Source organism: Centruroides sculpturatus, unplaced genomic scaffold, assembly GCF_000671375.1.
Source record: "Centruroides sculpturatus isolate CEXI.00-Female unplaced genomic scaffold, Cexi_2.0 scaffold725, whole genome shotgun sequence".
Taxonomy (NCBI): Eukaryota; Metazoa; Arthropoda; class Arachnida; order Scorpiones; family Buthidae; genus Centruroides; species Centruroides sculpturatus.
This window is the reverse complement of record NW_019384962.1, coordinates 368,172-391,905: the sequence shown is the minus strand read 5'-3', so window position 1 is coordinate 391,905 and position 23,734 is coordinate 368,172. Positions and strand designations below refer to the sequence as shown.

Below are 23,734 nucleotides of genomic sequence, written 5' to 3'. Positions count from 1 at the left end.
TTTGCGAAAAAATAAAGAAAAAAAATTGACGAATTTTTTGAGAAAAATAGTGTAGAATAATTAAGAATATTTAAAAAATGATTCATGTCAATTTTGTAGAAGAATAATGAAAAATGATGGAAATTAAAAACGAAGTAAACAATATTCAAAAGGATGTTGGAAACGATAAATTAAAAATTAAGTAATAGAAATAGTAAAGAATTTTCAAAGGAACATTGAAAAATAACAGAAAATTTGTAAAAGAATAATTATATAAAAAACAGAACGATACAATAGAGCAAATACAGCGAAAAAGAACGATTCAAAACAATACCAAAACAGAACAAAACAATAAAAAGTTTAAAAAAATGAGCAGAACATGATATAAATGTGGCTCAAAGTTAGTTAACTACATTTAATTTTTATGTAAATTTTAATTAAATTTATGTATTAAACAAGAATAATCTTATTTTTAATAATTTTTTTTAAACTTTATATGTAGTGAAATTATTAAATCAGATACCAATTTACTTTTACAATGGTTAACTGACTTTTAGACCACCCAGTATTTATTTTTACTAAAAGTTGTTGTGTAAGTCTAGAAAATTCAAAGATTATCAATGATATTATTAATACTAAATTGTTATATTGAATTTATACACACATATTAAATATTTTACACACATTCTAATCAAAATTTTTACTTTAAATTTTAAATTTTCGAAATGAACAATGTGATTTTTGCGTAAAAAATCAAATAAAATATTAAATAAGAATTGAAATATATACTTAGATTTATTTATTGATAGTTATAAAAGGAGTTAAAATTGATATTTTTAAAAAATAAATTTGAATTTTTTTAAATATAAAATTTTCAGAAAGTGTGATAAGAAAAAAAAAACTCGGTTATTATTGATAAAATGAACTGATGGAAGTTCAGTATCGATTTTTATAAAAATCCATTCAATGTAATTTTATTATTTCAACCAGAATTTTGCGATAGGCAATGTAAATGAGTGCTTAAAAAATTATTTTTGTTGGAAAATATTTAAAATTTAAATTAAAACAACAATATAAATGCTAATTAATTTATTTATATTTAGATATTACAGTAGAGCGTCGTTTATCCGAATCAATTGGGGACTGAGGTCGTTCGGATAACTTATTTTTCGGATAACCGATTATGCATGGAAAAATATATTAACCTATCCCATGTTGAAATTTTTCTCCGTTGCGTGTCGCTTCGCGTTGAATTTTCGTCGATGTTAAGCCTAATGTAAACTTTTTAAAGTAATAATCGTGGCTATTGTATCGTTAAAAATTATTTCTTTATTTTTTACAAACAAAATAAATATATTGAAAAATATAAAAACCAAAAAAAAATATACTTTAGAAGTTGATCTAGTATCAAAAACGTTCGATTCAGCACCACACACAGTCCTCAGAAAAACACCACACAAAAGTGCCAGTGCTGCCAGCTAAAACACACACCAACAAAAAAAATATTGGAGTAGCCCAAGATATAGCCAAAGATTGCAGCGCCACAGCACTAGCGAAAATTTAAATTTGCCGACTGGAATCCTTTCGGATAACCGACGCTCTACTGTATTGAAAAAAATTATAAGATTAAAGTATATATTAGACAATATACAATGAACTCTCAATATAGCGAATTCTGAAAGGCCTGAACTGAATTATTCACTATATCAAGAGTGCAATATATGCTTAAAGCAAAGAAAACAAAATTGTTCACTGTATCGTGTGGTCGCTATATTAAGGGACCACTGTTTCGTGGCGTTTGGGAATATTAGGAAGGTATCTTCTCTTGTCTTAATAGTGCCATAGATATAAATCAAAGCTTAAGCTGTGAAAAGACTCGTGTTCGAATTCTATTCAAGACGATAAAAATATATTTGGATATATAAAAAATCCAAACCCATGCAACATTTCTTTATAATGGTATGGTATAGATCATAAATATCATTACAAACTGCAATCCTTTCTGGACTTCAAGTATGTTAATGCAAACCTCAGGGCTCTAATGTATGAATATAATGATAGAGGCCCTAATATATTTATATATACCGCTAGTTCTTAATGAATTAATATAAACTACAAGGGCCAAATATTTATAAGCATATTGAAATTACAAATTTATTGACTAAATTTACATTTGTTTACTTCTCAAGTTTGATGTAAATATTTTAATTTTCACTAAAACATTTCACGTTTTTTTAACGTGTAATGTGTTAAAGCCTTTAACTTATTTAAATATTTTTTTATTAAACTTTCTCTAATAATTTCTGAATAAATAAATAAATATATTTTTAAATTAAACAAAATTTTTAGTAAATATAATTATAATGATTAGATTACGTTCTATCATAAATTATATAATTTCCTTTTAAATGAAGTGTAAATAATTTAGAAATTTAATTATTTAAAGTTAAAATTATTTAAATTATAATTTATTTATTCATTAAATTTACTTATTTTTAAAATCAATAAATTCAAGTTACAAATTCTTCAACGTTTGTCTGTAGTCTCATTTATAAATTAATTAATTCGAGTAATAAACACAGAGTGGCTTAAAAGTTAGTTAACCACAGGAATCGCTCGAATGCAAGAGTATTTGAATAAGACTTAATATAGTCTTTATAATGGTTAACTGACTTTTCAACCACACTGTTAAATAATTTAAAATAAATTGTGTTTTAATTTAAAAATAGAATTTATTTCATAAATTATTATTTAAAAACAAAAAGTTATGTTTAAGTAATTAGTTATTTATTTTTTAAATGTTATTAAATCATTAATTGCCATTTAAATTATTTTATTTTTGTGTTTTGGATGAAGTAGATGCTGGATAAAGTTGATGAATGATCTACTTCATCTATATTTTAAAAGAGTAAATTAAGTTTAAAAAAAAAATTAAAAATTCCATTAAATAATAACGGAGATATTATAGAATTTCATTAATTTACCGGTAAAAATTTATCATTATATCTGTTAAAGGCATGATTTTAATGGTAATTAATTATACCATTTATCAAATATTTTGTTTACTTTTCCTATGGAAAATTACATTAAAATTATGTTTAAGTTGTCAAAGTTTGTGGAAAGATTAATTCGATTTAAAAAAAGGAAAATATTTGCATGAATCCAATTTATTTGCTGAACGAATTACATTTTCATTAATAATGCTCCCTGGGTATTATACTTCATCATTTATTGGAAAAATTTAATATTACACATTAAAAATTACATTTTCGTATGAAAATATTAAAAACTTTTAATTATAATTAATAAAAGTTTCGTAAAATTAAATCAAAAGTTACTTCTGATTCAATTTTTTAATTTTTCTCATTAAATAAAGGTCATAAAAAAATATTTATTCACTTCCCTGTAGTCTTTTTTTTCAATTTAATTAGCTATAGAAATTCAGTTTTTAGGCGGCATTTATTTAATTTTTTGTTAAAAATTATTTACATTTTATAAATTATTATAATATACTTTATTATTTATAATACAGCCTTATAAACATTGCGCAGACACTTAAAATAATCGTTAAGTTAGGTACTCTTAGACCTCGAGCGATACCTTCTTGAGACATCGTTTATTTTAAAAAAAGGATAAACATCGTTTAATAATTATATTACAAAAAATAAAGGGTTTGTTTTCTTAATGTACAGTACAAGAAATTTCAAAGGAATGAGTAATTTGTTGCAAATGTTTTTGAGAATGTCGTAAATGGGAGGTGACCAAATAGCCCTGCTGGCTTGTGCCAAATGGCCAAATGTCTCTTGCGGTATGATCTATGTTAGTTAAATAACTATAGAACATAATATAATCCTGTTTATTAATTAAACAAATTATATAATTTATGAAGATTAATTAATTCTATTATATAAATAAATATACAAAGGTACCTCGTACTTCGAACGATTTCTCGTTCGAACGCTAAATTTGAGGGAAATTCTATTCGATTTGTTTGTTGGTATCTGCACACAGGTATCTGCATGGAAAAGTGCCCTTGTTTAGGCGTTAAAAACGTGAAGAAAAACGGAAAAACTCCACGTGGGCAGCCCGTTGGCGAGCGCAAACCCACGACCAGTGTACAGTGGTTTTATCCCCTCGGTCGCCGGTGAATTAGAAACGCAATCCGGAGTGAGTTCGAACGATGCTTGTATGTAAGAATTCGTGATCAGTGGAAAAAACGAGCTCGCTGTGTTAGCGCCATCACAAGAGTGTTGTGTGCCCAAGACGTCTTTAGCTTTTGTTGTGAAAGCATCTCTTGCGTTACAATTCGTGTTTTAAGTGTTTTTTTTCCGGTTCGCTTTTGATGTACTGTATTTGGTTTTAATATACAGTATATGTAATCCTTAACTATTAATCATGGCATCCAAGAAAATGTGGAAGCAACGAAGCCTAAGAGGGCGGTTGTGGTATTGACGATTGACGATTGAGGTGAAAAAGAACTTATCTCAAAGCACGACAGCGATACATGTATGGCTGATCGGGCGGCCATGTTTGAAATGCCAAAGTCGACGTCGCGCACCATCCTTAAGAACAAGGAAGCAATCAAAGCAGCAAATATGGTTACGGAATTGTGATAAGAGCATAAATTTGTTCAATGAAGATGTGATGGCATACTTTAGGAGCATCGAGAGAAATCTCCAACACCAAACTATATTGGAAAAGTTCTCCAAAAAAAGAAAAGTAAAATGAACCAAAACTCTCAACTAATAGTGCTACTATGCAGAAGAGAGAGAGAATATCAGAAGTATTTGATTATTGATAATTATTTGATATGTTTATGGAAAGTGACTACATCCCAGAAACACTAAATTAAAACATGAAACAATGAATAAAATACGTAAATACAGTATAATAAAATAAAAATTGCATTTACTGAACCTTAGTGAGGAATGGTGATGTCCCGTATGGCTAGAAGAAAGGAAGATAATAGTTACTACTTGGAAGAGGAGGAAGAGAGAACACTAGAAGTACAGTTATTTAATGTGTTTACGTAGTAACTTTCCAAACAGTAGCCGTTATCTTCCTCTCTACTCACCATACAGGACATCACCACTTCTCACTAAGGTTCAGTAAATGCGATTTTCATTTTATTATACTGTATTTACATATTGTTTCATGTTTTAATTTGGTGTTTAGAGCATTTAATTGTGCTATTTTTACCATAAATTACGCGTATTTGCTGTTTAATTTTATAGAAATGGGTGTTGTTTAAGGTCTGGGAACGGATTAATTCACTTTTCATTATATTTAATGGGGAAAATTGATTAGGACTTCGAATGTTCTCCTGAAAAGAATTACATTCGAAGTATGTGTCACCACTGTATTAATAATTTATATATTCCCTCAACATATAAAATAATCTGTTCATAGTTATAGATAAACAGATAAAAGATGTACATAATACAAACGAGTACAGATATGTACTCGTCTCTACAGTATTATGTACATACTTTGTATCATTTTAGATGTTTAGATATAGCGAGCACATATAGATGGATATAGCTAAGTACTCTCACTACCCCATATTTTATGACTTGAAGTATTCAATAGATTCGGTTTCATTTATACAAAACTTTTATTTTCCAGTTATAAATCTCGCACCAATTGTCTCAAACTCTATTGCATTGCTTAGATATTAATTGTCATTATAGATACTAAAATACAGATAATTATAATAAGATATCTGTAGTCTACCGATCAGCACAGATAGTGTGTGACTGCGTAACTATGTAAATTGTATTGTGTATGAGTACAACAATCTTTACTTTTGCAGAATTACTCTACACTACGGCTACGTATACACTATTGTGCAAATACTATATGTACAATTTCATATACAGTACTTATATAAAAATAAACCCAATACAGATAATTGTGTTTATTTGCTTAATATAGTACATATTAGTACAGTTACATACTTATCTGACTGTACTGTACAGATACAGTGTTCCTGATCTATTCACACATAGATAAATATACTCATACTATAGATAAGCAGTTATTTTCACCGTACTGTAGAGATACTGTGTGATTACTATGTAAATCAACTAACTACTACTGTTGAAGTTTAATTAATAAATCTAATTTTAAAATTCAAAATCTTTGGGGAAAAAATAAACAAAATTAATTTTAATCAAAAATTAAATGAAAGGAAATTCAACATGAATTAATTATAGCTTATTTATTCAACTTAATTAGAATTATACATTTATAATATTTCATTCATTCAAAGTAATTTTCATTTTTCTAAAAATCGATTGTTTAATAGGAGGTTTGTTTCTTGTTTAACATGCTGTAAAGTGGAGAAAGTTTTGCGTAAACTGTAATTTTGTTTCGTGTGCGTGAACGATTTTGTTGATAAACAAGTAAAAATATCTCCTGCCTGAAAAAAATCAGCATGAAGTGGAAAAACATAATTGTCGCGGGTTCGGATCTTTGTTCATGAACAAGTAAATTCCGCTTTATATATAAAAAAGTAATCGATAGAGGTTAGTAAATATGTTTGTCATTGGTTCGGATATCTTTTGCTAGACAAATAGATTTTTTTTTATATGGAAATATTTATCATATAAAAAATACTGCCGTGCAGTCGGATGCCACATTTTGTTGATAAACAAATCATTTCAAGATAAAAAAAAATTCAATATGATATACAAAAATATATTTCTTGTTGATTTGGATCCTCTAGTTTGTTGCTAAACAATAGAAAATATCTCCATATAAAAAGTACTGTCATATAATAAGAAATATATTTGCCGTAAGTTTGAATCTTTAAATTTTGTTGGTAAAAAACTAAAAAATAATATCGTGTATATAAAATGATTAACATCGGATATTAAGCATTTTGTCGTTGATTCGGATTTTAAATTTTCTTCATAAACAGCTAAAAGTATTTCCATGTAAAGTCAGTGTCTTGTGAGAAAATACTGTATATTTGTCGTGGGTTCACACCATATTTTTTTTATTCATAATTAAAAATACCGTACCGAAATACACACACACACACATATATATATGTATATACAGTATATTAACTTGTGTATTAAAATTAAAACTCAAATCTAGACGTTAATTACTCAATAAATACTAACTACTTGATAATGTTTTTATAAAATTTCAAAGTTTTTAATTAATATTTTCATTTAAAACAATATATTAATATTATTTATAATATAATTAAAATTTAAATTAAGTTTAATTTTGGCGTTACATACTATCAATTAATTAATTAATAATAAAGAATGAAAAGAATTTATATAAAGAATGTGCTTATTATTCAATACTACTTTGAAATTTTTTCAAATTTTAAAATTCGATTTTGTTTTTTAATTATTGAAAATTTCTTGTAATTTTAAATTAAACATTTTAAATAAATGTTAATAACAAAATTTCAATCAATAAAGTATTTTTTACGTAATTTTTATATATCAAAACGTTTTGATTACTGAATATTTTAGAGATTCGAAATTTTGTTACATATTTCTTCAACAAAACATCATCTGACGGGGAAAACATGCTTTTTAATATAGGGTTCGAACCCACTTGTCGTGGATTCGGATCACATATTCTGTTGATAAATATCTAAGAGTATTTAAAAACAAAATTAATAGCAGATGGGGAATAAATATATTTGTCGAAATCCTTAATTTGTTCATGAACTACTAAAAATATATTTATGAAGAAGAATCTGAGTGTTATAGTGATTGTTCCTTTCTAAAGGACACTTCGATCTTCCTTAAAAGGCTTCAAAGAGCATCGGAATTCATAGACGTCCACAGAAAATTTTCCAGGGAGGACAAAGCTTGAAGACAAACAGTTACATTAATGAATTTTTATTTAATTATTTTTTCCATAAGTAGATTATAGAACACATTATTGAATCAAAGTGAGTTTGTTTCACAAATCTTGTCCAGCTGTAAAAATGTGCAGTAGTAAATTAAGTAATTAAATCCCTTTATTAAGTAAATAGACAGTCTACTTAATAAAGGGAACAGATTGTTCGACGAATCTGTGACAAGATCACTGTGCGTAGAAAAGGAACTCTTGATCTTTATAAAATTTTCAGAGCCCCAACAGAGTACCGCTCATTGTCCGACCAAGATATATGAAACGATCTATAATAGTAGTTTTAAATCCTATGACAAGATTTGAAAATTTCATTAGGCTTAATAATGTTATTTACGCTTCAAAAACTAAGCACGTGGGTTCGTAATATGGTCATTAAGTGTCCAACATCATTAAAAACGTTTCAGTTTTAACAATCTGATGTAATTTCGTATTTTAGTATCTCATTCAGTTAATCACTTCATATTTGATTTTACAAAAAAGGAAAGATTTTATCTTTCTTTAAAATCTATTGTCCTAAAATGGTGACAACAGAGGATTATATAGGTTTAAGGTGTTTCTAATAATACTGCCACTTGCATATATAGCCTATATATTTTAAATTTACTAGAAAATGTTTTCAAATTATTTTCATAAGCTCTGCTAGAGCAGTCGAGCAGATACATGTAAATTTAAAGCAATCTGTGAGATAAGTAAGTTGGTCAAATTAATGAAAATTCCTCAACGTGCCCATATTTGGAACACTTACCTTATTTATCGATATTAAGCAAAACAATTATTTCTATAACTGAATCAAACAACATTAACTATTACGAATCAAAGAAAGGCAATTTTTCTAACTTTGCTGAATGAATTGCGAAGTGCTTTTCTGTAATCAAGGAGTCTTACCAGATGATGAATTGGAAATATGTCAAACGCAGACAGAAACGAAAAATCGATTGCTAGACATGTCATGGAGATTCTCCTTTGCCTCCGAAGAAAAGAACAACTCAATATAACGCTGCTTGAGAATTATTGAATAATCTCTATTCTATACATGTAGTCTCTGGCATATTGTGTACTTAAAGTATATATACAGTAGCTGCAAATGATAACTTATAAATGGAATTTTTCATTATGTTGGATGTCAAAAAATTAATCTTGAGCTTAAAATTCTTTATAAAAGTACAAATACACTAACAAGATCGTGTATAAATATTACACATTCAATTTATTGCATTGTATTCGATAATGATCAGCTTGATGTACTGAGTTACACATAATTTAATGAATTTTTCTATTTTCAATGAATTAAATTTAGGCATTTCATTCGTCGAAAATAATAAAAAAAAATTCATTAAGAAGTTATAGAATGTTATAAAATTATTATTATTATTATTATTTTAAATTCTTTGTGGGTCCTTTTTTCTATGTGTCTCGTGACTTAGATCAGGTCCACAATGGGGGCGACCGGATGGTGAGAGATTGGACTCAGCATATTTAGGATAGAGTTGCAAATGGATTTATGCTTAGGATGTTTTAAATTCTAATAATTTTGAACAGAAATTGAAGTGAGATGTAAGCATGTTGGAAATAACGCGCCAGCTTATTGCGCTTATTGCGAAGGTAACCATACATATTTCTTTCTCTAGTTTAAATAAGCGTAAATTTGGAAAACAACTTGTGTAATTTATAAATAGTCACTTTTTACAATTTTATATTTGAATTTTTCTTTCATTTTTAATAGTTTAAGAGCTAAGATGATGGGTATTCTCCAAGAAGATGTTTATCTCTATGATCCGAGAGGATTTTTATGTTAAGAGGGTATTTTATACTGTTTAATATAGAAATTCTTTCTTTGTATCGTTTTATATAACTTATATAGTAGATATAATTTATTTCAAATGTGTAATATGACGTTATTGGCATGAGCATGTAACTCTGAATTTTAAATTTAATAGTTCTGTTAAGCTTATAAAAAATGCTCTTATTATAACTTTTATTATTTACAATTTGAAATATCTTTTGTTTTTAATACACAAAACTTTCATGTCATTGCAACTCAAAATCATTATCATTTAATATAAAAATATTTCTTCAGAGCTATTTGTTTCTTCCTGAATGAGTTGTATCTTATAGGATGGATTAGATTCAGTTCACTGAAGTTTTATCTGTCTTGAATGAGGGATAAGGAATCTTTTATCATGAAAATCATGGAAGTTTCCCATTCTTCACTCAGCTTGAATTACAAATAAGATCATGATTTTTACTGCAAATAAAAGAATATTTTTCTGCATATTGTAATATAAATTTTACACAATACACTCCATATTAAAAATATTTTCTGGATCATAATTTCTACTCGAAATTAAATGTAATTTATCGCATACTTATAATAATATAATATAATTATTGATTTTGTTAAAACTAATGGTTAGTGTGGGCTTGTTACAGGTCCTTCTACTCTTAATAATAGCTTCAAAAGCGAGAGGCCCTGTTCTATAGTTTATTTATCTTATGTTCACCTCCGATCCTAATTGATGTTTGGCATTCTATCGAAGGAATATGGGTTTGGACTATTTTTATTTGTTATAATATAAAATATACTTTTAATTTATGCACTTACATTAAAGAAAGTATCATATATTTTATTGTAAATTGGTAAAAATATTTTAAACAGTTTGATAATTATTCACATGTAAATTAAGAAATTTTGAAATGTATTATTTATGCCGTTTATATTAACGTAAAACACCAATTTTCATTTGATTTATTTAATTATTTATCATATCTGAAAAAAGGAAAACATTTATTGTAATAAATATATAGGTTATGTGTTTCTGTAATTTTTTATAAAGCGATATTAACTATCTCAAGTCAAAGAATACTCATTAATTACACTTATGTCACCTTCGAAACACGTGTTCATCGCATTGATTTGATGAGCTTGCTACTTCCACTTCTTCGAAAGATGTCCAAAAAAGAATAGTCATTAATCTTCAAAGACTACCGACAATTGAGACTAGTCGTAATTAATTAACAACTTCACAATATCTCGAAACGTTTTTTTTTATCCAACTTTCATTAAATTATTCGAAAATAATGCGAATATAACCGTTTAAAATGGTAGAAAATTAAATTTTCTTTGAAGTACTAAAGTGAGACTATTAAAATTAAATTAGTAATGTCTTTAAAAAAATAGGAGTAAGGATAGAACAGAATAATGGGACCAAGAACTAAGGCTTACAAAACTGAGATTAAGAATAATGAAAAATTAAAGTAATCTTTCCATAAATTCCAAATACTAAAACTATCTAATGTGTTTAGACAGCAAGAAGATAGAAAAATCCTCCATAAAATAAAGTACTTTAGATAAGAATGTGTATCACAATTACAATAATTGAACTCATATTCTCTAAAGGCTTTCGAACTTTTTAGATTTGTAGAAAGTTTTATTGCTGTTTTTACAACTCTTAAAAGATATAAAGTATCTTGAAATATTACTTTTAAATTAAAAATTTATTTAGTTGATTATATTATTTTACATTTTACTATTTTTTTTTTTCCAAAAATTTTTATGATATTCCAACAGTAAACACAAATAAATCTATCATAATAAACATGAAATTTTTAATAAAATACATACAGAGATATCCAAAAGTCAGTTAACTGTATTTCATGAAAACGTGCGGTAAACTGATTTTAGAAGAACAAATTTTCATTTAAAAATAATAGAAACGTTATGAAAAATGTGAAGAACAAGATAGTAGTTTATTCTGTGCAAAGAGTAACTGACTTTTGGACCACCCAGTATATTTCAAGCAGAATCTATATCTTGAAATGAATTAAAAAGTTTTAATTGAGAAATTGATAACTTTCTTTAGGAAAATTTTACTTCAAATTTCCTTTGTGTACAATTTTATGTTTCAAGGAACTTGAATGAATATGAAGTACTAATAATTATTTTAATATTCTGGCTGTTTAAGCTTAGACTGTTCATAATTAAAGTCCATAAAAATGGCGGAAAGAGTGAAAAAGAGTGTTTGAACCATGCGATGACATTAAAAATGTTAAACGATTTTGATGCCAAACAAGAAAGTAACAGAAAAACAAAGCAGTTTCGATTGAACTTAAGCAAGCTTTCTTTACAAAACAGAAAGAAAATCTTGTAGGATAAAATAAAAATAGGAAATCGAACATAAAAAGAAACAGGAAATGAATTAATTTGGTATTCTGGCTGCTTAAGAAAGGATTACCTTCATCGCTAAAGATCGTTTGTGATATTTAATGACATTCAAAGGATCAAAGAAACGATGATGATGGTGGTGGTATTGGAAAAAAATAAGAGAAAAATAGAAAGTTTTAATCGAAGTTGAAAGGAAATTTTAGAGAAAATAAGGATATATGACAGAAAACTAAACACGAAAGGAATGAAGATAAACTATTAATCATCAGTTTTAATACTATTGCTGTTTAAGAAATGTTTCGTCACTAATACTCGTTTGTATCATACGATAACATTGAAAGGGTTAAAGAAATGACGATGTTAGAAGAAGCAAGTTGGAAAAAATAGAAAGTAGTTTCGATTGGAAGGATTTATGACATAAACGATAAGAGCTACCTGAAAGGAAACTTCTTCCTGTTTTCTTTCATGCAGAAAGTGATCGAAATTACAGATGTTGTAGAGAATGTTAAAGAAATACTTCAGAACTTTTTCCTTTCAAAAAATGTCGTAAGAATTACAGATAAGTGTTTCAAATACCCGATTTTATAAAATGATATTTCAAATTATTCAAGAATAAAATTGAAATATTTTTATAATTATTTATCGAAAAGCTAGTAATTTTAGTATTTTAAATTCATTTTAAAAATACTTTATTTTTTTTTATATATATATTTTTTCTTATTAATTCCTTTGTATTAATATATAAATCATTCTTTTGATATTTTGTAAATATTACTACTAATAATTGGTACACAGAATCTGAGAGAGGTGAGATGGGGCCCAGTTTAATTATAAATATCTTCTGAAAGCTATAAAAATATATCAATTTGTTTTATTAATCAATAAATTAATAATTCTAATCTATATTGCGTTTTTACATAGAAAGGGATTTGAAATCTAATTATTTACGACCAAAGCTCAAGTAAGACGACCTTGTTTGCACTCCTGTAATTGAGTCTGGGTATGCTATTAATATGTTAGCAGAATGTATAATACTTTTTTATGTCCTTGAAGACCTTTGCACTTTGACTCTAAAAATATACTTGTATATAAAATACAAGTAGTTATTGTTGTAAGGCAATTATGTCTTTATATTTTGCTAATCTGAATGTACAGAATGATTTTATACACACTTTGACCTTACCTATTCAATGTCTCTTCTTGATTCTTCTTCCTGTAAGATCTGGTGTAATACTGTTTAATATTGGCTTTTTCTCTATTCGTATGACTTGGCTTCTCACGATACTCTTCAACTCTATATATTTTTTTTATTTTATAATGTAAAAAATACAATTAGATTAAAGTTGGATATCAATTTATTTTCATATCATTTATGAAAATAAATTGATTCTTAAACTTTGATTAAATTTATATGTGAAGTTATTGAAACCGTAATCTGAAGAACATAAAAAGAGCATTTTAATAAAGAAAGTGCTAATAAATATTTACTTTATATAAAAAATTTATTGATTTATTGGATGTAATTCAGTTCTGCATACAAAATAAATTTACTTTTATTGAATTACTAGCAATTGAATGATTTTTCTCTCTAAAAATAACAGCTTCTTTTTACTTACTTATAAAAAATATGTAATAATTCATAATTTAGTGGAAGGATATTTATATACTATAAAATAAAAGTCAACCTTTATTTAACTATTTTAATGTACGAGTTTCAATAGAAGAAAGTGGCCAAAGTGTGCTTGTATGTTATATTGTCGGACCCCTATACCATTTTTTAAGTGTTGCCGCATAGTGGCACAATATGAAACGAGAAGTTATAAAAGGGAAAATTATATGTTTGAGAGGCAACACTGGATCATGTGGTGTATCTTGTCTGCCTGCTATTTTTGATTTTCGTGCGAGTGAACATACTATATGTGCTTGTGAAATAGTTGTTTTTGTTATTTAAAGAGAGTGGTACTTTTTGCTTATTTGTCTTTAGTAACTATAGAATTTTCCTGTATAAAATTTCTCATTAACTTATTTTTGAGTCTAAAAAATATCAATAACAAATGGCTTAAGTAAGATTCTTCCGTCTTCCCTAAGTCGGACTCCTATGCTTTTACTATGTTCTAAGTTCTGAAATGTTTTTATGTATCTGGCATTACAAATGGCGAGACAAAAAGGTAACCGACTTTCTCCTCCCATGTCGGATGACCAAGAGATGGAAGAAGCTATCTATGTGACGTTTGTGACCGCTGTCGTTAGTGTGCTTATTAGAAATAAACTAGTGTGGACACAAACTAGTTTATTTCTAATTATTTTAGTAGTTTCATACATAGTGTCGTACATATACATAGCTTAATAAAACATTTTCGTACTTTCCTTTACTTTGTGTTTACTTGTAATTTTCAGTTTATTAAAAAAAATACAGGTTAGAAACAAAATGGAGGTCCAACTTTGACCACTTTTCCAAGTGTTTTTTTTCCTAACAAAGTTTAGAAAAACTGTTCGAAATGTGATACTTCAGCAACTACAGATCCGAGTAACAATCGTGGTTAACTGAGTTATGGACCACACACGGACTCCCGGGAGGTTTTGTTTCAGAGGAAGCAAACATGAACGACTTATTTAATTATAATAATCAATTAGTTGATTCTCTTAAACCATGTTTTTTAAACAGGTTTATTTCTTTATATCTTTATGAACATGAGTAAACTCTAATTAACTTAATTTAAAAAATGTGGAATCTTCCAAACAGTAGGCTACATACATCCTGCTTACGACTCTAAAGAGAAACTAGAGGAGCCATCTCGTCGCGAGCGGACTATTAAAATAAATTAAAGAACTGCAATTGCTCCTTCTGGTTCCTCCACATGGGCATCCTTTGGACCACTCAAAATAATTTCTTTTAAATGAGTGTTTAAAGATTAGTTTTAATTACAATATTTAATTAAATCACTATATACATACATATATGTTATTATACTCGTATTATTTATTTATAAATGGATCAAAACTAGCAGAAAAGTAAATATATTTGATATTGTTTAAACGAAATGAAAACAAATTGTAATTTTAATGAGATGTACGTACAAACTAATGCATTAAATGATTTAATAAAGAACTTGTTCTTCCAGAAATTTCATTTGTTAGCACGAAAGTTTTTCCTGATAAGAATTCTTTAATAAATTAACATTGGTTTTCTATTTTAATCAAAATAGTAATTGAAGAAGTCATCAACAATATCGATTACATTATCATTTGTATAATTTGATCTTCATTCAAAAGAAATATAATCATATAATGATATAAAAAATCAATTTGATTAGAATAAATTCGTGTATTTTCTTGGAAAATATTAATGATGCAATCATATAAAAACATTCTTGCAATTGTAATAAAGTTATCTTATTGTAAAATAGTGCTTTAGCAATTTATTTTTTATTTTTTAAATTTGTCTGATAATAAACTACAATGGCAAATTCTTAGAAAATATTCGTAGTTAAAAGACGTACAAAAATAAATAAATTGGATTCTTTACTTTGCTTTTTTTTTAATACCTTGAGAACATAAAACAGAGAAGAGTTGACCTTCCCATTATGGTTCTTTCCCTCTAAACACGTAAATTACCTGAAAATTTATGAGAATTTTATGAGATAGGAGCATTAAAATCGACTCTCCTATGTGTTTATGTAGTGTTAAAAAAGGATGAATGCCTTCTAACTACAAATATTTGAAAAGTTTAATTGTTAAATTTTAAAAATTTTATATCTTTTTTCTGAAGTACTTACATTCTCTTAAAAACAGCATCTACATTTTATCATGTTATAGTTTCAATAATACTCTTTCGAAAATGGCTTCAACTTTCTTCTTCTTCCATTTGTATGGAGAAAGTTTCTTCTTTATCTTCTTTTCCCTTCATATCTAGTGACAGAAGACCGAATGAACTCGTTCTATTCTTTCCTGTTCCTTGTTTTGTCATCTATGTTTGTCCACGTCACGGTTTTTGTCTAAGTTTTTTGTCTTGTATCCTCTTTGATCTTATATATCTAATGTTTTTTAGGTCTCTTCCTTGATTTTTTTCGCCTGTACTATCAGATGAATTGCTTAATTTAGCATTCAATTTTCTTATATTCGCATGATTTCAACTTCATATTTCCTATTTTCTAACATAAAATAGTTGAATTTAAATTAGCTAGAGCATTTCTCATATAATTTATGTAATTTACTCTTGTGTTATGATTATATTATGATTGTTGAAAATTTATGTATCAAGTTATGGAAATGTGTGGAGTATAGAAGAGCGTAACAGTATAAAAAGGCCTATGATTTATTTTGTCTAAAAAATATTTAAATTCAGTGCTAAAAGCTGCTGAAAATTTTCAAAAATTATACTTAAAAATCAAGTTTTTTAATGCCTCAAACCGCATCAAGTTTAACCTAAAAATTTATATTGAATTTTTATATAAGAATCTTGTTATAAAATTCGACTTCTATTTAAATTAACGTTAAAATATTTATTAATTTGCATTTATATCTTCTAAAAACTTCTTTTAAAGACCTGCTTTTTGGAATAAAATGTTGAGAAAGTGAAGAACATATTCATTTGTGCGATAAGATCATTGTTTTATTGATTTTTCTATGATTATTCATAAAAGGAAACATTGTATAAATGAATATATTATTGCTTTTTTAGGATTAATAAATAAAATATTCATTCGTCCGATTATTCTGTAATTTTCAACTTATTTTTCTTGAAAAATGGGAAATAAATTTTTTTGCAAGACAAATTCAAATACATAAAATTCTGTATAAGATGAAAATTAATATACACGAAACTTTTAGAAAAAAAATAATAAAATACATAATTCTTTGTGATTAAAAAAAAACTAAAATTTTCAATTTTCTCTTAAAAATTAAAAGAAAAATAAATAAAATTCCACATAAAATATTATCAAAAAGCTCATAAATCAAATTATCCCATGTAATACTCATCAATTCTCATTGGAACTATCCATTTATAGTCACTAAATCGTTGAAATATAAAAATCAATATTAATCTAAATAATCTTTAATAAATTATTTTAATAGTTTGTATTTTTTAAATATTTTCTTTGTATCTGAAATCAATATCTTTGAAGAAGTATAAGTAAGATGAAACAAGTCACCCCCCTGAGAGTAGAACTATTTTCAGATAATGCTATAACCACTTGAGATAGGTGAGAAAATAAATTTTATTTATTAGCTAATTTTTTTGGAGGGATAAAACTATTTTTCTGACAAAAGTAATGTTAGGAATTAAGACTTTTTTAGAAAAATTAAGTATGTTTTAGCCATTAGAGATGTTGAAATTGGCTCCATCATCGTTTGGCAATGCTTCCTGATGGCTTCAAATATTTCTTTTTTTACCCATTAAAATCCTTTTTCAACTATAAAAATCTATTTTTATAACAACTAAAATCCTTTTGTTTAAGTACTAAAATCATTTTTAATTCAAAAATCCTTCTCTTTAACTAATACAGTCTCCTTTTGACCATTAAAATCCTTTCTTAACAGCTACAAATCATTTTTAACTGCTAAAGTTCTGGTTTTAAACTATTAAAACCTTTTTATTTAACCGTTAAAATGCTTTTCTATCGATGTTTTTGCATTTTAAAGATAAAGAAAATGAAAGAAAACTGAAATTTGATATTGAATTTCATATTATTTTTTTATTATTTCTCAATATTTTTAACAAAAGTATTGAGAAATAATTATTAAAGATAAATTAATTTTTTTTTAAAATTATTAAATAAATAATTTTTCTTTTAATGAATATCATCAAATAATTGATCTTAATAAATTCAGTAAATATTATTTTAAACTAAAAAAGACTTGACATTTTATATGTAAATTAATTATGAATAAAATTTCAACATACTGAATTTTCATTTGCTAATTATTGTTAATTTTATGAGTAATTATAAATTATTTAATGTATAAATCAGTATATATTAACAAATTAAATACATTTAAAATTAATAAAATTAAATTTTATCTCTTGAATATTATTAATTTAGAATTTTTCTTTTATGTTTTAATTCTAGTTACCGAAAAAGAGGTCCGACAGTGGTAAGTACTTGTATATTTTCTGTTATTTGAAATATTTATTGGCTTTGATTCATTTATGAAAAGGATTTATTATCTGTATTGAGCCCCTATAAATGGGATATCCAAATTAGTCACTGTACAAACTTAGACTTCTGAGTCTGAAAATTTATTTATAATTAAACAATTATTTTAATAATAATATAAATATATTCTTGGGATTTTAAATATTATTTTGGGCAAAGGTAATCTTTAGATTAGATTTAACTTTCTTCCATTCTCTACGGAGGTGTTTGCCTTATCATCTTGAGGTTAGATCTAATTTTAGTTAGCTTAAAATTGAATTAATATTCGTATTTATTTTTAAAACAATGCTTTTTTTTATCACCTTGATGTTTTTATATTAAAGAAATGTTCAGTTTTCTCTACAAAATTTCCTTAAATTTCCTAAGCAACAGATTGATTTCGGAGTTTGATTCTTAGTTAAGAAAATCTTTATAACAAATGATCTATTCGCATGATGAGATGGTGCTAACTTATATGTCAATCTGGCATTACTTCTTTCTCGGTGATAAATTCTAAAGAATGACACCGAATTTACGTAGAAATATGCGCTAACTCAGTCAATCGAACAGAAGTAATTACAGTGAACGATAAATCAAATGTGGATCCGATAGTGTGGACTCCTCAAAGTCTAGACATGTGACAGTTCACTTTGGGGCATTGTTAAAAGGAGAATTTCTTTTTTATTCTCTTCATTTTAACTGTTGAAGTTCTAAAACTAACTATCGGAGACTACTTTAACGACTTCCAACTGTCAATATGGAAGATGTTCAAAAGAACTCGAAGGGATCTGCACAGTCTCTCGCGGAGCTTTACTTAAAAAGTATAAACATAATTATGGTGATAAATAAAGCTACAGTAAAATCATCGAGACACTAAAGTCACCTAAGTAGTTATAAAAAATCATATAAGTTAAGATTTTTATAACTATTTATGTAATTTTTAGTATCTAGATCAGGGCTTCTTAAACTTTTTTTATTCACGACTCAATTTATGATTGTGATTTTTTTCGCGACCCAAAAAATATAAAATAAAGATATATACAAATTTGCAAAATCAATAATGGTGTACTACCACAGTTCACTCTTGTGTTATAATGGAACAGAGACAACTGAATACACTGAAAAGCGACAACACTACGCTAGTTCACACTATAATCAGTGTTGTTGAATCGTTGTCGCGCTGCACCAGAAGTGACACAAAGCGCAACTCACGAAACCTATGATACAAAGCGTGCCATTTTCAAACTCTCACAAATTATTTTCAATATTTTGCATTAAAATCTCGCGACCCCAAGATTTCGCTAAGTGACCCCAAATGGAATCACGACCCATAGTTTAAGAAGATGACTTAGATCGAGTGATAAGTTTGATATTTAACAAAGAATTTCAGCTGATAAAATAATTAATTTTAAAAACTAGAATAAAATAATATTTGTATTTACATGTTAGTGGAGTAATAAAAGTAATTTCAGACGCTTTTTTCAAAATTTATTTTTATATTTTTTTAATACGAAAATATGTATTTTTAAAAGTATACTTAAGGCCCTTTAAATGTCTTTTGATATTAGAAATACCATGGGCTCTCCTGTAACGTCAGCCTCGAGATCCTTCCATTACTCATTATTTGTATGAAGAATGGGAAGAAGTTATAGCTTTTAATTAATAGCTATATAACTTCTTCTCATACTTTAAGTGTCTCTAAAAGTAAGGTGAATAACACGAATTTCGTGCTATTAAGCTTACTTTTAAAAGCAATTATAGGAGTAATCTTATGGTTTATATGATTAAATATATATTATTTTTCTCGTAGGAGGAGAATTCTCTTGTATAGAAGAGGATGCTCTTATTTCTATACAAGAAGGGAAAAAAGAGAATAGGAAGAATATAAGAATTCTGTTCTATAAAAAAAGTTAATAAAAATTTTCTTATCATCATAGGTTTGCTATATATACGGGAGATGGATTCTATAGAAGATACTTTTTCTACTCTTCTCTCTCTTTCTACTTCTATTATAGACTAGGAGAGAGGGAGAGAGAGGATAGGTGAAGTAGAACGAAAACTTTCTCTAGTAAACAATCCTTTTTCTATACTTAAAACTCTCCTGTTCTCCTTCTATGCTTTTTGCATAGAAAAGGCTAAGCAAAATTGATAATTTTTTTAATATAAAAGANTCTGTTATTTGAAATATTTATTGGCTTTGATTCATTTATGAAAAGGATTTATTATCTGTATTGAGCCCCTATAAATGGGATATCCAAATTAGTCACTGTACAAACTTAGACTTCTGAGTCTGAAAATTTATTTATAATTAAACAATTATTTTAATAATAATATAAATATATTCTTGGGATTTTAAATATTATTTTGGGCAAAGGTAATCTTTAGATTAGATTTAACTTTCTTCCATTCTCTACGGAGGTGTTTGCCTTATCATCTTGAGGTTAGATCTAATTTTAGTTAGCTTAAAATTGAATTAATATTCGTATTTATTTTTAAAACAATGCTTTTTTTTATCACCTTGATGTTTTTATATTAAAGAAATGTTCAGTTTTCTCTACAAAATTTCCTTAAATTTCCTAAGCAACAGATTGATTTCGGAGTTTGATTCTTAGTTAAGAAAATCTTTATAACAAATGATCTATTCGCATGATGAGATGGTGCTAACTTATATGTCAATCTGGCATTACTTCTTTCTCGGTGATAAATTCTAAAGAATGACACCGAATTTACGTAGAAATATGCGCTAACTCAGTCAATCGAACAGAAGTAATTACAGTGAACGATAAATCAAATGTGGATCCGATAGTGTGGACTCCTCAAAGTCTAGACATGTGACAGTTCACTTTGGGGCATTGTTAAAAGGAGAATTCCTTTTTTATTCTCTTCATTTTAACTGTTGAAGTTCTAAAACTAACTATCGGAGACTACTTTAACGACTTCCAACTGTCAATATGGAAGATGTTCAAAAGAACTCGAAGGGATCTGCACAGTCTCTCGCGGAGCTTTACTTAAAAAGTATAAACATAATTATGGTGATAAATAAAGCTACAGTAAAATCATCGAGACACTAAAGTCACCTAAGTAGTTATAAAAAATCATATAAGTTAAGATTTTTATAACTATTTATGTAATTTTTAGTATCTAGATCAGGGCTTCTTAAACTTTTTTTATTCACGACTCAATTTATGATTGTGATTTTTTTCGCGACCCAAAAAATATAAAATAAAGATATATACAAATTTGCAAAATCAATAATGGTGTACTACCACAGTTCACTCTTGTGTTATAATGGAACAGAGACAACTGAATACACTGAAAAGCGACAACACTACGCTAGTTCACACTATAATCAGTGTTGTTGAATCGTTGTCGCGCTGCACCAGAAGTGACACAAAGCGCAACTCACGAAACCTATGATACAAAGCGTGCCATTTTCAAACTCTCACAAATTATTTTCAATATTTTGCATTAAAATCTCGCGACCCCAAGATTTCGCTAAGTGACCCCAAATGGAATCACGACCCATAGTTTAAGAAGATGACTTAGATCGAGTGATAAGTTTGATATTTAACAAAGAATTTCAGCTGATAAAATAATTAATTTTAAAAACTAGAATAAAATAATATTTGTATTTACATGTTAGTGGAGTAATAAAAGTAATTTCAGACGCTTTTTTCAAAATTTATTTTTATATTTTTTTAATACGAAAATATGTATTTTTAAAAGTATACTTAAGGCCCTTTAAATGTCTTTTGATATTAGAAATACCATGGGCTCTCCTGTAACGTCAGCCTCGAGATCCTTCCATTACTCATTATTTGTATGAAGAATGGGAAGAAGTTATAGCTTTTAATTAATAGCTATATAACTTTTNGCTTAATTTTCTAATTTTTAACGATACAATAGCGACGATTATTATTTTAAAAAATTTTTGTTAGGCTTAACATCGGTGAAAATTCAACGCGAAGTAGTTTAATAGCGATATACTAATTACATGGGATATAATAATATACTACACTAATAATGGATTTTTTCATACTTTTCGGTTATCCGACTTTTCAATTATCCGACCAACCCCAGTCCCCAATTGAGTCGGATAAACGATGCTCTACTGTATATTAAAGTACAGGAAGTACAGAATACAAAAAGTATTAACAGCAATGTGTGTGAAGTAGTATTTGAGAGATATTATATTATTAAACAGGTAAAGAGAAGATTTGAGTCAAACTATTCACTAAAAATATCTATACTTATTCACTAATCAAAGTATCTATACTTATCTCATTTTAATACTTATGACAGCAGAAATATTTTTCTTTATTTCTACTTAATATGTATCTTCACTCTTATGTAATACTTCGCTGCTTTTCGTGTTAACAACAAACCCAAAGTAATACAACAATAACAAGATTGATGATTCAACATTAAATCGGGTGTTGTAGTATCATCTGCTTATAACTTCTTATCATTAATGTGAATGGATAACGCTTTGCAAATCGTGCAGCATCATCTGTTTTGTCAATCATCTGTATTTAAATCGAAGAATTCTTTACTGAAACTTCTATTTTCGATCTGTAAGGAAGTTAATTTAACAAAATTTTTCTTTTATTTGCTTATTTTTGCAACTTTATTAAAAGTGATGATAAAACTACAAAATTTAGTTTAAAATTTTCTTGTATAATAATTTAAATTGTTTATTCCTAAGAAGTTATTTAATATCAAACGTTTACGACAAGGCATTTGCAAAAATCCAACTTTAGTTCGAATTTTCAAATCTTTTTCTTATTTTCTCTGTGCCATCTCTGCTAGTATCTGAAGAGCAGATTAAAATATAAATCTATAGCAGTATTATCTTATATTGTTCTTATTTATGTTAGTTTAAAGTATAATTTTTTAGAGCAGGATAGAGGATCAATAGAAAAATTTCGCTTGGTTGGTCGGATGGAAGAAATAAGACAAGGAAATGCGAGGATAAGCTACCAAAGAGTTGTCTCCCGGGAGGACTTTCTGTTGAAAACTGGTCTATTTATATGTTAGACACGCAAAGAAAATCCGAAAATTCCACACTGCAGGACCGATGATCCAGGGTTGGACCAATGCCATTTGGCTTAAATTAGGACATTGAATAGTCCCAATTTTAGTATTTTATGTAAAACGTGATATGAAAGTGGTATACATTAAAATTTCTTAACATAAATGGTGAAAAATCTGTTTTTGTTAAATTTCATTCATGTATTACTTTCCCAGCTGTTTTAGAATATAACATAGGGAAAGTATGGTAATCGGTAAAATTTTGACCTCCTCTGGACCGTTTCGGCGTTACGATACTCAAGGATCCCAAAAATGCACAAAAATCTTTACAAAATTGTATTTTACATTATGTCTCAGGTCTGGATGAACCAAAAATTAAAAAATTTGGCAGAATTATACTTATATAAGGGGCATTGATGATATTAAATTTTGCAGATTATAAGTCAATCGAGAGGGAGGATAGAGAGGATTGAGTCATACCCTGAATGGGATTTTAAATAAATTTTTTAAAATAAAATTATGAATAAGTAAATTATTA

At 27.1% G+C, this 23,734-nt stretch overlaps 1 protein-coding gene and 1 long non-coding RNA gene across 2 annotated transcripts in view; one reads left to right on the top strand and one right to left on the bottom strand.

The window, feature by feature from the left end:
* The window catches only part of LOC111632460 (frequenin-1-like), a 77,672-nt gene that overhangs the window by 19,969 nt on the left and 33,969 nt on the right, over positions 1 to 23,734 (top strand). Inside the window, exon 2 of the mRNA XM_023376874.1 lies at positions 18,100 to 18,124. Coding sequence (XP_023232642.1) covers positions 18,100 to 18,124 — 25 coding nt within the window. The remainder of the gene's footprint in view (positions 1 to 18,099; positions 18,125 to 23,734) is intronic.
* Positions 9,961 to 16,177, bottom strand: LOC111632456. The gene is made up of 3 exons (XR_002757863.1): positions 15,805 to 16,177; positions 13,212 to 13,322; positions 9,961 to 10,111 (listed from the first exon to the last, which is right to left on the bottom strand). It is a non-coding gene; the product is annotated as an uncharacterized LOC111632456 (long non-coding RNA).